At 35.3% G+C, this 14,505-nt stretch overlaps 1 protein-coding gene across 1 annotated transcript in view; it reads left to right on the forward strand.

The window, feature by feature from the left end:
• Window positions 1-1,061: 1,061 nt before the first annotated feature.
• The window catches only part of LOC111441848 (ubiquitin carboxyl-terminal hydrolase 12), a 19,272-nt gene continuing 5,828 nt past the window's right edge, over window positions 1,062-14,505 (forward strand). The window contains exons 1-17 of the mRNA XM_023079006.1: window positions 1,062-1,241; window positions 1,511-1,574; window positions 1,790-1,934; window positions 2,038-2,195; window positions 3,256-3,521; window positions 3,594-3,812; window positions 3,973-4,081; window positions 4,167-4,282; window positions 4,811-4,909; window positions 8,815-8,924; window positions 9,945-10,019; window positions 11,136-11,214; window positions 11,328-11,474; window positions 11,566-11,646; window positions 11,922-12,041; window positions 13,778-13,900; window positions 14,397-14,474. Of these exons, the coding sequence (XP_022934774.1) occupies window positions 1,212-1,241; window positions 1,511-1,574; window positions 1,790-1,934; window positions 2,038-2,195; window positions 3,256-3,521; window positions 3,594-3,812; window positions 3,973-4,081; window positions 4,167-4,282; window positions 4,811-4,909; window positions 8,815-8,924; window positions 9,945-10,019; window positions 11,136-11,214; window positions 11,328-11,474; window positions 11,566-11,646; window positions 11,922-12,041; window positions 13,778-13,900; window positions 14,397-14,474 (2,019 nt within the window). The 5' untranslated portion in view covers window positions 1,062-1,211. The remainder of the gene's footprint in view (window positions 1,242-1,510; window positions 1,575-1,789; window positions 1,935-2,037; window positions 2,196-3,255; window positions 3,522-3,593; window positions 3,813-3,972; window positions 4,082-4,166; window positions 4,283-4,810; window positions 4,910-8,814; window positions 8,925-9,944; window positions 10,020-11,135; window positions 11,215-11,327; window positions 11,475-11,565; window positions 11,647-11,921; window positions 12,042-13,777; window positions 13,901-14,396; window positions 14,475-14,505) is intronic.

Genomic DNA, 14,505 nt, shown 5'->3' on the forward strand with positions numbered 1-14,505 from the left:
GATTCAAATCATAAATGTTATCTTCGTGGCCGAGAACCTTAAAATTGGCTGAGTTTGGATTCTAGAGTGAAGTTTTGACTTCACCATTTTTGTCATTCAAAATAGTATATGGATAAAAATTCCCGTGATAAAAATTTTATAAACATTTTTTTTTAATTTGTTAGTTTATTTTTAAAAATAGTATATGGATAAAAATTCCCGTGACTAACCAAAGTGACAAATATTAATTGCTCTATGATTGGCTAGCCGAAGATTAGAAAAAATAGCTTTTCAGGAAAAGAATCAATTTTTAAGCCAAATAATTTTTTTTTGGAAATTTTAATATTTCAGTAGTTTATTGAATGATTTTATACTATTAAAGAAGTGTTTTTTAGAGATATTAATAAATAAAAGATACTAAAAAAAACCCATTCTATCCAAAGATATATTTTAAATTAATTTAATTTTTTTTAATATGTTTTGTATTTATTTAAAATTATGCAAGCACCTTTACCACTTACTTTAAATTATTGAATTTTTTTTTGAGTAAAATTAATTTGATTTAAAAACCAATTTTTTTTATCAGGTCATTCCAACACAGATGACTGTCATTGACTTTACTACTTTATCATTATTTTCAAAATTAAAAATGCTTTCAAATGGGAAATTCAAAGAATCACAAAAATAATTGAACACAAAATAAAGGGAAAAAGAAAAAGAAAAAATAAAAGGAAAACAATTTTGATTTTAGATAGTCATATCACGTGCAACGCACGTGACTCTCAAAAGATACCACGTCACGAGTTGGAAAAACCTTCTCATTACGTGTCAATTTCTCAATGGTGATCTCTTATAATACTGTATACAGAATGTGCAGTGGAACTTCGTGACGCCGCCATCTGAATTCCCATTTTACCCTCCTATTTTTCTATATTGACCAGCCACGTCCCTCCCTCGCAAAGTAAAATTACGGGCTATTTTGTTTTGTTTGTTTTTTTTTGTTTTTTTTTGTTTTTTTTTGTTTTTTTTTGTTTTTTTTTGTTTTTTTTTTATTTTAATTTTTGTAATTTTTTTTTCTTCTGAACCAGCTCTCTCTCTCTCTCTCTCTCTCTCCCGAGTGTTGCAGGCTTTATTTTTTTTTTTCCTCTTCGTTTTCCGCGTACTGTTTTAAGTTTCTACGTGTTTTGCTTGTTCTGTGATTCGTCGATCGGACTGCCATTTTCTCTCCATCAATGACTATGATGACTCCTCCACCTCTTGATGTAATTTGGCTACTCCTTTTTAGTTTCTGTTCTTGATTTTCTTTTTTGGTTTTTTTCGTACTCGTCGTCCTTTGGTTATTTGTTTTGGTGTCATTTCTTGTTCTTTGAATTTTGATCTTTAGGGTTTTGATTTTGGTTTGGACGTCAAATTGAGTTGAGAATTCAATAACTCGGTTTTTTGATTGATATATCTCTAGGGTTTCGATTCAATCTTCGTGGGGTCGAGTTTCGTCGTTTGGAAGATCTGATTTTCTTGTTTTGTTCTGCAGCAAGAAGACGAGGAGATGCTTGTGCCGCATTCGGATGTAGTGGAGGGTCCTCAGCCAATGGAAGGTTTATATTCAGCCTGCTTGACTAGTATACTATTTGGATTCTATTATCTTTTTTAGTTGGCCATGGTTTTGAAGTTAATGGGTTTACAATTCACTGGAAGATTGGTTGTTTTTAGTTTTTTTTTGTGGCTTGACTTCAGTTTTATCGTGTGATGATCCCATTTTGTATCGAGGCGTTGTTTTGTTATTCTGCATTTATGTGAATGTTTTCGACAGCTCAAGTGGAGCCTCCTGGCACCATGGAGAACCAGCAAGTGGAGGATCCCCCACCTATAAAATTCACATGGAGAATTGAGAACTTCTCTAGGTTAACCATGAAAAAGTATTATTCTGACTCGTTTTCTGTTGGAGGATATAAATGGTACATTCTATTATCTCATTTGCAAAACTGCAATTTGCTCCTTTGAGTTGTTATAGCTAGTTGTTGATTTTGTTGATTTGAGTTGGTTGGTTGGTTTCATCAGGCGAATATTACTTTTTCCAAAAGGAAACAATGTTGACCACTTGTCAATGTATTTGGATGTTGCTGACTCTACCACGTTGCCTTACGGGTGGAGTAGATATGCACAGTTCAGCTTGGCCGTGGTTAATCATGTCCATAAAAAGTATTCAATACGAAAGGGTAAGTACTTTCCCATTATCTGAGAATTTATTTATTTTTCACTATTCATTTTAACATGTAGAAGAATGGGGTTCTTTCTTTTCTGGTACTTGTAGTCGCGAGGTAAACATTTTGATCACTTGTAGATTGATATGTTGAGCATTAGATGAAAACTAGCACTACAAAAATATATTGAGTTCAGAATTTCTCTCCCTTTCCCCTCCTTTGTGAAGCATGGCCAATAAGCTTTCATATGTTTCCCCCCAATATTTTAATCGATTCATGCACAAATAAGTTGTGTACTTCTACATTTATTTAAAGATAATAATATAAAAATGATAGTAAATGTCCGACATGTCCTTCAAAGATATTGGAGATGGCAAAAATCTTTCAAATCATAGTTTTAGAGGAAAAACACTACACCAAAGATGGAGAAGGAGAAGGAGAAGAAGTCAAATGAAGGTTTAAAAACTTACTAGCGATGAGGGCAGAAGGATCTGTACTCTGTGGTCAACACATAAGGCTGCTGTACATGGAAATAGGTGGACAATTCGGATTATAGACAGAAGTGAATCAAACTTATCAATCTCACGATCAATAAAGGCTTTTTCATTATGAAAATAAAAAAGAAACACTCTCCTCGTCCAAATAAGTCATATAAGTTTTGGAAAGGGCTTCAAAATAAATTTAGGGAAATTGGTGATGGAAGGTAGTAGTCTCCTTAGAGTGATCAGTCGACACTGGATCACCTTTATTTAATAATTTCTTTTACTACAGTCGCCAGGACTTTTTGAAATTAGAAGCTTATCGGAGTCCTTTTTTGTTATTAGTTTTGGTGTCCTTTTGGTCGGACATGTCTTTGGTATGCCCTCATATTCTTTCAACTTTTACATTGAAGTTTGGTTTCTTACCAATTTTTTTTAAAACTATCAATTGATTTCCATTATTAATTTAGCATGCGTTTGTAAACTGACAAGAGACCTGTTATCCTATTTAGAATATTGCTCTTATGTTTATGAAAACTTAACTGTTTGGGATTTAAGCAACTATATATTTTATCTCTTCATGTTTAATTATGCAGACACAAAACACCAATTCAATGCTAGAGAAAGTGATTGGGGTTTTACATCATTCATGCCTCTTAGTGATCTTTATGATCCTAGTCGAGGGTACCTTGTAAATGACACGTGTGTTGTTGAAGCTGAGGTTCTAGTTCGTAAGGTTCTTGATTACTGGTCCTATGATTCAAAGAAAGAAACTGGATTTGTGGGTCTTAAGAACCAAGGGGCAACTTGTTACATGAATTCTCTTCTTCAGACACTTTACCATATACCTTATTTTAGAAAGGTAGTAAAAAGTTTCATAGCTCCTATATTTCTCTTATGGAGGATTTCTTAATTCCTGATTCTTTTTATCCAGGCTGTTTACCATATGCCGACAACTGAGAATGACATGCCTTCGGGAAGCATCCCTTTGGCTCTTCAAAGTCTGTTCTATAAACTTCAATTTAATGTCAGCAGTGGTGCAACTAAAGAGCTTACTAAGTCCTTTGGATGGGATACTTATGATTCTTTTATGCAACACGATGTGCAAGAACTCAATAGGGTTTTGTGTGAAAAGCTTGAAGATAAAATGAAGGTATAGTACAGGATATTTGGATTTGTTTGATGAATGCTTTAAAATTACATACAGTCAACCATATATGCATTGACTTGGCCCAATGTCTATTGACATAACTTGTGTACATGTTATTATATTTATCTTTTCTTTTACAATCTTTCTTTTGGTTTTGGTCTAGGGAACTGTTGTGGAGGGGACAATACAACAGTTATTTGAGGGGCATCACATGAATTACATAGAATGCATTAATGTTGACTACAAATCTACGAGAAAGGAATCATTTTATGGTACTTCTGGTTTAAAAGCCACTCTTTGAAATTTTGAATTGATTTAAGATCTTTTAGCTTGATTTTTCTTTGGGTGGATTGGCAGATCTACAGCTTGATGTGAAAGGTTGTAATGATGTCTATGCATCTTTTGATAAGTATGTGGAAGTTGAACGTCTTGAGGGTGATAACAAGTATCATGCAGAAGAGCATGGCTTGCAGGTTTGTACTGTTGATGATTTGATTCAAGGCTTCCTATCTGTGTGCATTTATGTTTATTTTGTGGTTGTTTAAGGGAAATGTCATTCCAAGGTGTATTCTTTGTATATTGTGGCCATTTAAGGACAAAGCAAATTTTGGGGCTGTGTCTGGATAAGTAGCATCTGATGCAATTCTCTTTCTTATTTCTGGTGTTGTTTCTAGCTGTTTCTGATGAAAGCATAGCTATTTTCTTCATTTATGTGTGTTTTTTTTTTGAAGTTTTTTAACTTTTAATACTGAACAATTGGCAACCTACGATAGTAGGTTATATGGGGCTCATTTGCTTTCTGGGTAAAATTGTTCAGAGTTTATTGTCTGTTTCCACTTCTTATAACTAATATTTTTGTGTTGAAAAGATCGACTACCTAAAATGTTTCAAAGGAACTGAATCTAGAATTCTAGAAATGTAAGATAGTTCAACTTCCTGAGCTAGCTGTAGGAAGTAAATCTTTTAATTTGATTTTCTGCCTAAATTAATGTTTGTTTCAGGATGCTAAGAAGGGTGTCTTGTTTATTGACTTCCCTCCAGTCCTCCAACTCCAGCTGAAGAGGTTTGAATACGATTTTATGCGGGATACAATGGTGAAGGTTAGTAATGGAAATATACCACAGCGTGGTTTTGCATTCACTAATCTAGGACGTCATTATTTGTTGCAGGACTTAATAACATTTAATAATTATCGTATATTTAGATATCTTCAGAATTTTCACAGTATAGAGAAATTGAGGATGTCTTTGAAATTTGATTGTCAGTAACTTCAACGTTGATTGTTTGGGGCTCCCATTCTTTTTATACAATTCTGAAACTACTTTTGGCTTTTGTCCTTGCTAATTGGAGTGTATTTTCGGGAGCTCCTATAAGTTGCTGGAGAAATGTGTTTTCTTCTCTCACTCTTCGCTGATTTTGCCTTCCACAAAGCTATGTTGGAGGCAACTTGGAAATCATTGAGCATTTGAAGTACTTGCACTATGCTTGAGAGTTTGCATTGATAAATTTTTTTTCATCTTTTATAGTTTGTTGGGATTTGGTTTCACCTCTTTTCTCTTTATTAGGATTCCCAAGTTCTGGAGGTGCAGATGCCCTATTAGCACAGATTAGGAGTGTTAACTTAAAAGTTGGTTAAAATTTCAACAAGGATCCAGGGTCTAGGTCGATAAACAAAAAGGTTCAGGGCTTGACAATGTTCAAAAGTGAAGCGTGAGAATGGGCCTCCCCTTCCCGCTCCTATCTGCTAACCCATTAATGATATCTTTGGTTCATCTTTTCCCCCAACACGCACTCAATGGCCGTTTTATAACCCTGCCATCCACAATGAACTTGAAAGGATTGAATAGGACAAGGCCATCATCATTAAGAAGAAAGTTCTTCACGATGACTGATATATTATCCTTTGGGAAGTTCAGGACAATATTTGTGATCTTCGTTCCAACAACCTTCTTGAACCAAAGGAAGCCTTTCCTTTGCCCCTTCGTTTGACAATACCATAGGGGCAAGGTCAAGGCTTAATGCGGCCCATTTTGTTGGTTCGTTATCCTTTAAATTCCTACCAAGCTTCAGGTCCAAGAATTTGTTGACAACATTCCACGTTTCTTTGACCGCGACTTTTTTGCTAGGAGAGAGCCTATACAAAAGTGGGTACCAAAGGGCTAGCTTCCTCCATCACCCACCCTATGGCAAGTTCGATTGGTGATGAGGTTTTGATGTTTCTTTATGTACTTCCAAGGACTTTTTGTGGGGTTGATTTTTGTTTGATGTATGAGTATATTTGGCCTTTATAAGATTTCTCCACAAGGCTTTTTCTTTGTGATTATATCTCCATATCCATTTTGTGAGGAGAGCTTTGTTCTTCTTCTTATCAAGAAAAGACTGAGGCCTCCCTTTTATGTTGGGAGGTTTATAATATTCCATCGAGCAGGACGTGGATCATCTTTCCACAAATAGTTTCTGAATAATATTTCTATATTCGCGGCCACTTTTTGTGGCATTTCAAATAGAAACATGTATAGTGGGAAGTTAGATAATGTGGTTTGGATTAGGGTGAGTCTTCTACATTTTGAAGTATAACATGATGACCATGTTGACTGCCTTATTTCTATTTTTTCAATAATAGCCCTCTAGAAGGAAAAAGATTTGTAGTTTCCTTTTAGAGGTAATCCTAGGTACATATTCGTACTTTCTTCCTTTTTACAACTATAAATGCTAGCTAATTCTTCAATAATCTCTGTGCTAATATTGATGCCCATGATCTCTATTTTTTAGAGATTAATATTTTGTCCCAAAAATCTTTCAAAGGTTTTTATCGTTTCGATCATGTTTTTTATGGAAGAGGCATCTGCCAAGTCAGAAAGGAGGTTTGTATCGTCTGCGAACTGAAGGTGGTTGAATATGATAATCTTTTATTTGCCCTTCGTATTATGCTCTTGTCAGTAGGTGACTGAGGTAGTCCCTTACCATGATGAAAAGAAAAGGGGATAGTGGATCTCCTTGTTGGAGATCCTGTGTGGCATAAATCTTCCCTCGCGGTCTTCCATTGATGATGATGGAGAAGTTTGTGGATGAGATGCTTCCTTTTATCCACCTTCGCCATTTTGAGCCAAAGCCTTTTGGCACAAGAATGTTTTTCGAGGAAAGTCCATTCATCTATGAGTTTGTTTGCCATGAGGGGGCATTGAGAATGTCGCCCCTCTAAAAAAGTTGTTTGTTGCACGGTAATTGTGAAGGGGAGAACCTTTTTAAGACGTTGTGATAATACCCTTGCTATGATATTATATAGTCCGATTGTGAGACTTATGGGACAAAAGTTTGCAACAGGGCAGACATCCAGTTTCTTTGAGATCAGGTTGCCATTGGTAACTTAGTTTCGAAAAAAATCTTGGAATACTCTCATGATATTAGCTCTCATAAGGTTCCAGTATTTTTGAAAAAATTATGAGATAAAACCATCTGGTACTGGAGGCTTGTTAAAGCTCAGATATTGAATCGCCTTCCCCACCTTTTCTTCGGTGAAAACAACCTTGAGGGAGGCAGCTTGCTGTTGATAAGTATGACTCCAGACAAGGACGTGTAAAGGGACACAAATTCTCTTACAGTTTCTTCTTCGTTTACTAAACTTCTACCTTGTTTGGATAGAATTTCCATGATGATACTAGTTCATTTCTTTGTAGTCATGATACGATGGAAAAATTTGGAGTTTATGTCACCCTCCTCTAACCATCATTTTTTTCGTTTTTGTCTCCAAGATTGCTCTTCTTTCATGAACTTTTTATGTGTGTGTTGAACTAGTGTAATAGAGTCAGTTTCCTCCATTTGATCAAGGAGAGCAATTTCAATTAGTAGTTGGTTTCTTTTTCTGGAAATACAACTGAAAACCTCCTTGTTCCATTTCTTTTAGACTTCTTTTAGTCTTTTAAGTTTGTTGATGAAACCGTGCCCCGACCATCCACGAAGGGGCGTATTTTTTCACTAGTATTCAACCATTGGCCAAAATTCAAAATGGTTCAGCCACATATTCTCAAATCGAAAGGGCGAGAGGCCCCATTTACAGCAACCTACGGAAAGTAGAATGGGATAATAGTCAGATGTAGGTCTATTTAGTCTTTGAACACTAACGTTACTAAATTTTCCAAGTAGGCCTTCTGTGGCTAGAAATCTATCGATGAGTGTCAAGGTGGGTGGAGATATGTTGTTTGACCATGTATAGAGTCCATTATTGAGGGGAAGGTCAGCTTCTCTTATAAAATTGTTGAAGTGTCTCATGTATCTGGTGTCTTTTCCACTGAATTTTTCATGTGCCCATCGATTGAAGTCACCTGCCAAAAGCCAATTCTCTGTACATAGGCAAGATAGGTCCTGTAAATTTTGCCAGAATAGAGATCTTTCTTGATATCTACAGGGACCACAGATCCCTGTGATCCAAAATCTATAATTATCAGCATGTGTAATGTGTGGTTAAGGTGTATAAGCCTTTAGTGACTTCTGAAATGATCAAAGTTGGGTCATTCCACGTGATTTAGATCCCCCGATGTACCTGAGGCATCTAAAGAGATAATAATCGTAAGAGGTATTAACCACCCAATTGTGACGTACTCGATTTCTCAGAATTGATGTTTGAAAGGAGGCCAACAATCTCTCTAGTCAGTTTACTCTGTTTCTTAGCCATGGTGGACTTCTTTTTCCTGGATGGAATAGCCATGATTCACATGTGGTGTTCTTTTAGCCATGGTGCCAAGATTTGGATGGCCATTGTTGGTGTGTGTCTCTGATATCAGGGTGACCTCTTCTACCTCTGTTTCATTCCTATGCTTGAAATTACAATACCGAGGCAATTGGGTTAACTGTCATGTGTTTCATTGGATCTGCAATGTACACTCAATTATTTTTCTTATCTTTACTCATCTTTTAATTATATATGCTGCAACATTGGTCTCTTGGATCAAATTTTCTTTCAGATGTTTTTATACAGACAATATATTAAAGTGATTTTGGCATGCAGATAAATGATCGGTATGAGTTTCCGCTTCAACTAGACCTTGATAGGGAGAATGGCAAGTATCTATCGCCTGAAGCAGATAGGAGTGTTCGCAACCTTTACACACTTCATAGGTATAACCATGCTATTGCTTATTCTGTAGATTAATTTTCTTATTTCCCAACTCATGTTTCCTTGAAATTTCATGTGTTTTTTTAAAAAATTTATAAATTTAATTTTACGAGGCACAAATTTTCAATAAATTTTGAGAAGTTAGAACACAATAGCTCCTTGCAGCAGTGAAACTAAATCTCCCAAAGTGAAATAACACAATTACTTGGGTTCTTTTTCATCTATCGATTAAAAGTTTCTTATAAAAAGTCTAGCAATAAATATCGTTTCTTGTTTAATAAAAACACAAGTACTAAGATGGGACGAACGCAATCTAAAACAAAATTCTTAAAGAAAACTTCCCAACAAGAATTAATATAAAATGAAGAGTAGTTGCAGAATTCTTTGAACAGAGCAAAAACCGCATTTAGTTTTACAAGATCAAATCTTTTCTCCCAAATACCCTGCACTATTGACTTGACAGCGTTCATCCATGGGATTTTTGTCTTCCTCTCTGGGTCATGATAATAGAGAAGATAAAACATTTTCAATCAATAACCCAAGAACATCCATAGCCCTTTCAAGGAGCAATAAAATAACTAGCGAGCTGAAGGTCCTTTAGGCACAAAATAAACAGCTTGAATTTAAATAGCAAGAATGACATGTTATTTAACCCAACAAAATCATCCGAACTAAAATATTCACCTTTCTTAGGTTCTACTTGAAAGCTTTAGAAAGTAAGGTTGTTTCTATAAGAATAGAATATGCCTTTGTAAATGTTTGTCCCTTTTGACCACCCCCTTTATTTGTTGAGCATCCGAATGCTAAACTCACAATGTTAAGCTTTAACCTTTTCCCATGCATTTACATCTTGGAGGCAATGATTTGCCATGTTCTTTTAATGGCTTCAATGGAAGGATGTGATCTACTTGGAAATATATTCCATATTTTGTTTCTGTTATGTTTAGTTTTGTACATATAGTTTCATTGACTGTTAAAATGTGAAGAATCAACCTCTAACTTGTTTTAATTTTCTGATGCAGTGTGCTGGTACATAGCGGTGGTGTCCATGGTGGGCATTATTATGCCTTTATCAGACCAACCTTATCTGATCAGTGGTATGCATGATTTTTTTAATTTTACTTTGTTGAATGAAATGAAAAAAGAAGTAAAAAACACTCAGTCACAAGAATGTGGATTACAAGAAAGTTTGTCAATTCATAATTAACAAAAGGACTATAATTCTTAACGGATGTTTAAACTTACACTAATAAATCCTATTTCAGGATCCATTTGACCATTGCATACAAATTTCTTTACTACTTTAGAGAGAATTGATCTTACTCTTCTTGCTTTATTTACCCATATATTTGTACAATTCGTTTGAGGACTAGAAGGTACATGGGCATCTTTGAGAATTCGACAATGATGTTGGATAATAATATATTGGATTATGTTTTTAGTTTAGTAAATAGTTTTGGGTCCATTTGCTTCATTAATTAATTAGTTAGTTTCTTTTTTAATAAATAAAAACCCACGCTTTTATTTAAGGCGGATGGAAGAATATAAGGGTATATAAAAAAACCAAGTCTGACCAAAAGGAAAGGGGTTCAATACCAGCTACTACCAAAATGGACTCCAATCCAGAAGAACAATATTAAACTCATAATTAAAAAAATGTTTAGTAGGTGACGCTCATAAGGAAGCGCTAAATCTAGCCAACTCCCAAATATCCTTCACTCTATTTCTCAACCTCTCTAAAAATTCTATTATTCCTCTCCCTCTAAATACCCCACAGAATAGCAAAAAAGTTGTCCCGCCACATAACTGTACCTTCCTCTTTACTGGGAGAGTTTGAGGGCACCGTCTCCATCTGAGCCTTGCTGTCTCTGTGTCATTCCCAACAAATCCCAAACGATCTCAACTAGCGGCTCCAAAGAAAGTGAGCAAACTGACAGCCCCAGAAAAGATGATTAAGATTTTCCTTGGGCCATTTTATTGGTTTATAATTAGTATTTTAGCACTTGGATACTTGCAAATATATTTTTCTTAAAATTAGTATTTTAGCTTTAATTTCTGAGTTGTTATTTTGGGGATTTTCGTCACCATGATTATTTACAGAGAGTGATTCCTTCTGGAGTCTCTCAACCTACGCTTTTAACGTGCCAATAATACATAACTCAAGTACTATTTTATTGTCGGTCAGTAATTTGGTTCAAGCTTCATTATTTTAGGTACAAATTTGATGACGAGCGTGTGACAAAAGAAGATACAAAGAGAGCATTAGAAGAGCAATATGGTGGTGAGGAAGAGGTGATAAAACTTGCTTAATGAAAGATCTAATTCCCCTTAATAAGTTCTTTACCTGTTTGTCCACTTTGTATATTAACTTGGTTTTATTCTGCACTCACTTCAATGTTTGACAGTTGCCTCAGACAAACCCTGGCTTCAACAATACTCCCTTCAAGTTCACCAAATATTCTAATGCATATATGCTTGTGTACATCCGTGAAAGTGACAAGGAAAAGATAATTTGCAATGTGGATGAAAAAGACATAGCCGAACACCTTAGGGTAGTTTTATTTATTCAGATTATTTCTTCTTGACTTCTAATCAAGTGTGGAAATATGTGGAAGCTGGCTGACTTTACTCAACACCATACAGATAAGGTTGAAGAAAGAGCAGGAGGAGAAGGAAGACAAGAGAAGATATAAAGCGCAGGCCCATCTCTATGCTATTATCAAGGTTGCAGCTTCTCATTCTTTTTCATGTTTGGAAATTTATATCCTTCAGGTGTTGGGCCTATAATAAACAAGGCTGAACCGAAAAATAAGATACTTTTCAATTCATGAGATCGAGACTTTGTGTTCACTGATATGTGAATCTAATGTCCTAATAGGTTGTTAAGATCAACATATCTAGCATAAGCACCCATAGATATGAATTTCAAATTTCTATTTTCCTTTTTGATAGTTGTATGTAAACAATTTGTGTCTGAGACGATGGATTTATGCTGGTAGGTTGCACGAGATGTGGACCTTCAAGAACAAATAGGGAAGGATATATATTTTGATCTTGTTGATCATGACAAAGTTCGCAGTTTTCGTATTCAGAAACAAATACCTTTTAATCTTTTCAAGGTGAGCAGACTTTTGGAAATTGACATAGTGAGGAAACCTCATTGTTGCCTGCAGTTATCTTCCATATTGATTGTTCCATGTTTATGTTCCCTTAATCTGCTCTCTTTTGAGAAAAGGAAAAGAGACTTGTGTGTCTGTCGTTCATTCTTCTTCTATTCAGTTGATGGTCTTGTTTTTACTTCTTTCGTACTCCATGCCTTAAAACTATTTAAGTCTATTACTTGTAATGCTTCCTTGTTTGGTGTTCTCACTTCAAGTTTGTCTGTTTATTTTTGGACCCCTTCTTTGATTAATTTGAATGCTTTGTACATTTTAACCGTTATTTTATTTCTATAGCTTGCTGGAAGATCAGGATTTTTTTGTTTGATATTAATCATGTCTTTCATGCTTATATAATCATTTTAACCGTTAATTTAACTGTTATGAATTTTTGAGGATAAGAAGGATGTTGAGAAGATTGATTTGATTAAGCTAAGTGCAAGGTTTCCTAAAGGTGTTTTATTCAAGTTTATTTATCAATTTCTCTCGTAATGATATTGTGTTAATCGGGATGTTTTTTTAATCTCATCCTAGTGTTTTTCGATGTTTCCTCTTACTCCTTTTGGTGTTTTTATTCTTTGAATATATTTGTCTTTTTTATTATTAATTTTTAATTTTTTTAATAAGAAACAAAATTTATTAAGGAAAAAAGATGGAAGATACAACTTATGGGCCCAGACCAGTGGGAGCCCCCCTCCCACAAAAGACTAGAAAAACACCTTCGAGTTGATAAACACAGTAGAAAGATTGTCATTACAAAATAATTTCCTAGGACTATAACCCCCCAAGAAGCTGGTAGCTTTTCATTTCTCCAAAAGAACCCAAAAGAAGAGGACTTATCATCAAAGGTCCTCTGATTTCTTTCAAACCAAATGTGCCACAACAAAACCCCCCACTGCACAATTCCACTAAACAGATGCCCTCTCGGGCATATTCCACGCTGAAGATTTTTAGCCATCTATCAACCGTCTTGTACAAGCAACCAACACAAAAATATTGATAAGAGCAGATGGGGCAATGTAGAATCAAGTGGTCTAAATTCTATGTATTCATGAGCAAAAGACAACAAGCTGAAGGCAAGAGAACCCAATTTTTGCACCTTCATTTTCTTGGGGCATTTGAGCTAGTTCAAATGGCAGCATTAATGAGGGGATTTAATTTTAGGCGGATCTATCTGACGACTTCAAAAAAGTAGACGTGGTGGAAAATTACCCCCCACCTTCAAAGACCAAACTACTCTGTCCTTGCTTTCACCTAACCATATAACATCAGGAGTTTCTATCAACCTGATCCACTTCTCCATCTCCCAATTGTTTGTCCCTGAATTCCAGAAGTCAGGTTCTTGTTTCAACAAGATGGAAAAAAAAAAAAATGATCAGGAAACTGCTTCCCAAGAGTCGTGTCCCCCTTTGATAGAGCAATATTACTCCCTTTGTCAATTCTCTTATCCGCCAAAAGGACAGTTTTCTACAATTTCCACCTAATGGGATGTCAAGGTAAGAGAAAGGAAATGTTCCAATTTTGCACCAAAAGTTCCAGCATAATATATCACCTCTTTAGTATGACATTAATACCAATAACTGTCTTGGCCAAATTTTGGGAGAGGGTGTCCCTGTGCCTCAAGCCCCTACTTGTTTCTTGTTGTTGTTATTATTATAATTTTCTCCTTCTCCATTTTGATTTGTGGTGGTGTGCAGGAGGAGGTTGCCAAGGAGTATGGCATACCAGTGCAATTTCAGCGGTTTTGGATTTGGGCAAAGCGACAAAATCACACGTATCGTCCTAATCGGCCATTGACTCCGCAAGAAGAAGCACAATCTGTAATAATTTCCTCTATTCTTGTATTCTTTTTGCAAAAGTCCCAGAATTCTATTTGGTAGTCATGAGCACATCATTTGTCTTTTTTATATCACTCAAAATTATCGTCGTTGTTCAGCATCTTATATTCCGGCTTATTATTTTGCTTGTTATGATTTTTAATGTATTTATAATATAAAAATTATGGTTTGAATATATTTAAATTATAGTTTCTTTTATAGCATTCTTTCACTTGAGGGCTTCTTTGGTGTTTTAAAGCTCCAATTCTCTGAAACTTTGGTTCTTTTGTTGTCACTATATGGGTAACATATAGATTATACATGCTCTTTTTCATGTCACTATTATGCGATTTTCTATGGATAGATTGGCATTTTTTTTATACCGTATATTTTCTTGGATCTATCTGAAATTCTTGCTGTAGTTAGTCGTTATGGTTTGCTGATTGTTGTGGTCTAACATGCATTCAGTTCAGGCTAATGGGTAAATACACCTTTGCAGGTTGGGCAGTTGAGGGAAGCGTCCAACAAAGCTAATAACGCAGAACTTAAGTTGTTTTTGGAAGTAGAGCTTGGATTGGTAACAGTTCTTTCATTTTTTTTTTTTTTTC

This window comes from Cucurbita moschata, unplaced genomic scaffold (assembly GCF_002738365.1).
Source record: "Cucurbita moschata cultivar Rifu unplaced genomic scaffold, Cmos_1.0 Cmo_Scf00004, whole genome shotgun sequence".
NCBI classification, from domain to species: Eukaryota; Viridiplantae; Streptophyta; class Magnoliopsida; order Cucurbitales; family Cucurbitaceae; genus Cucurbita; species Cucurbita moschata.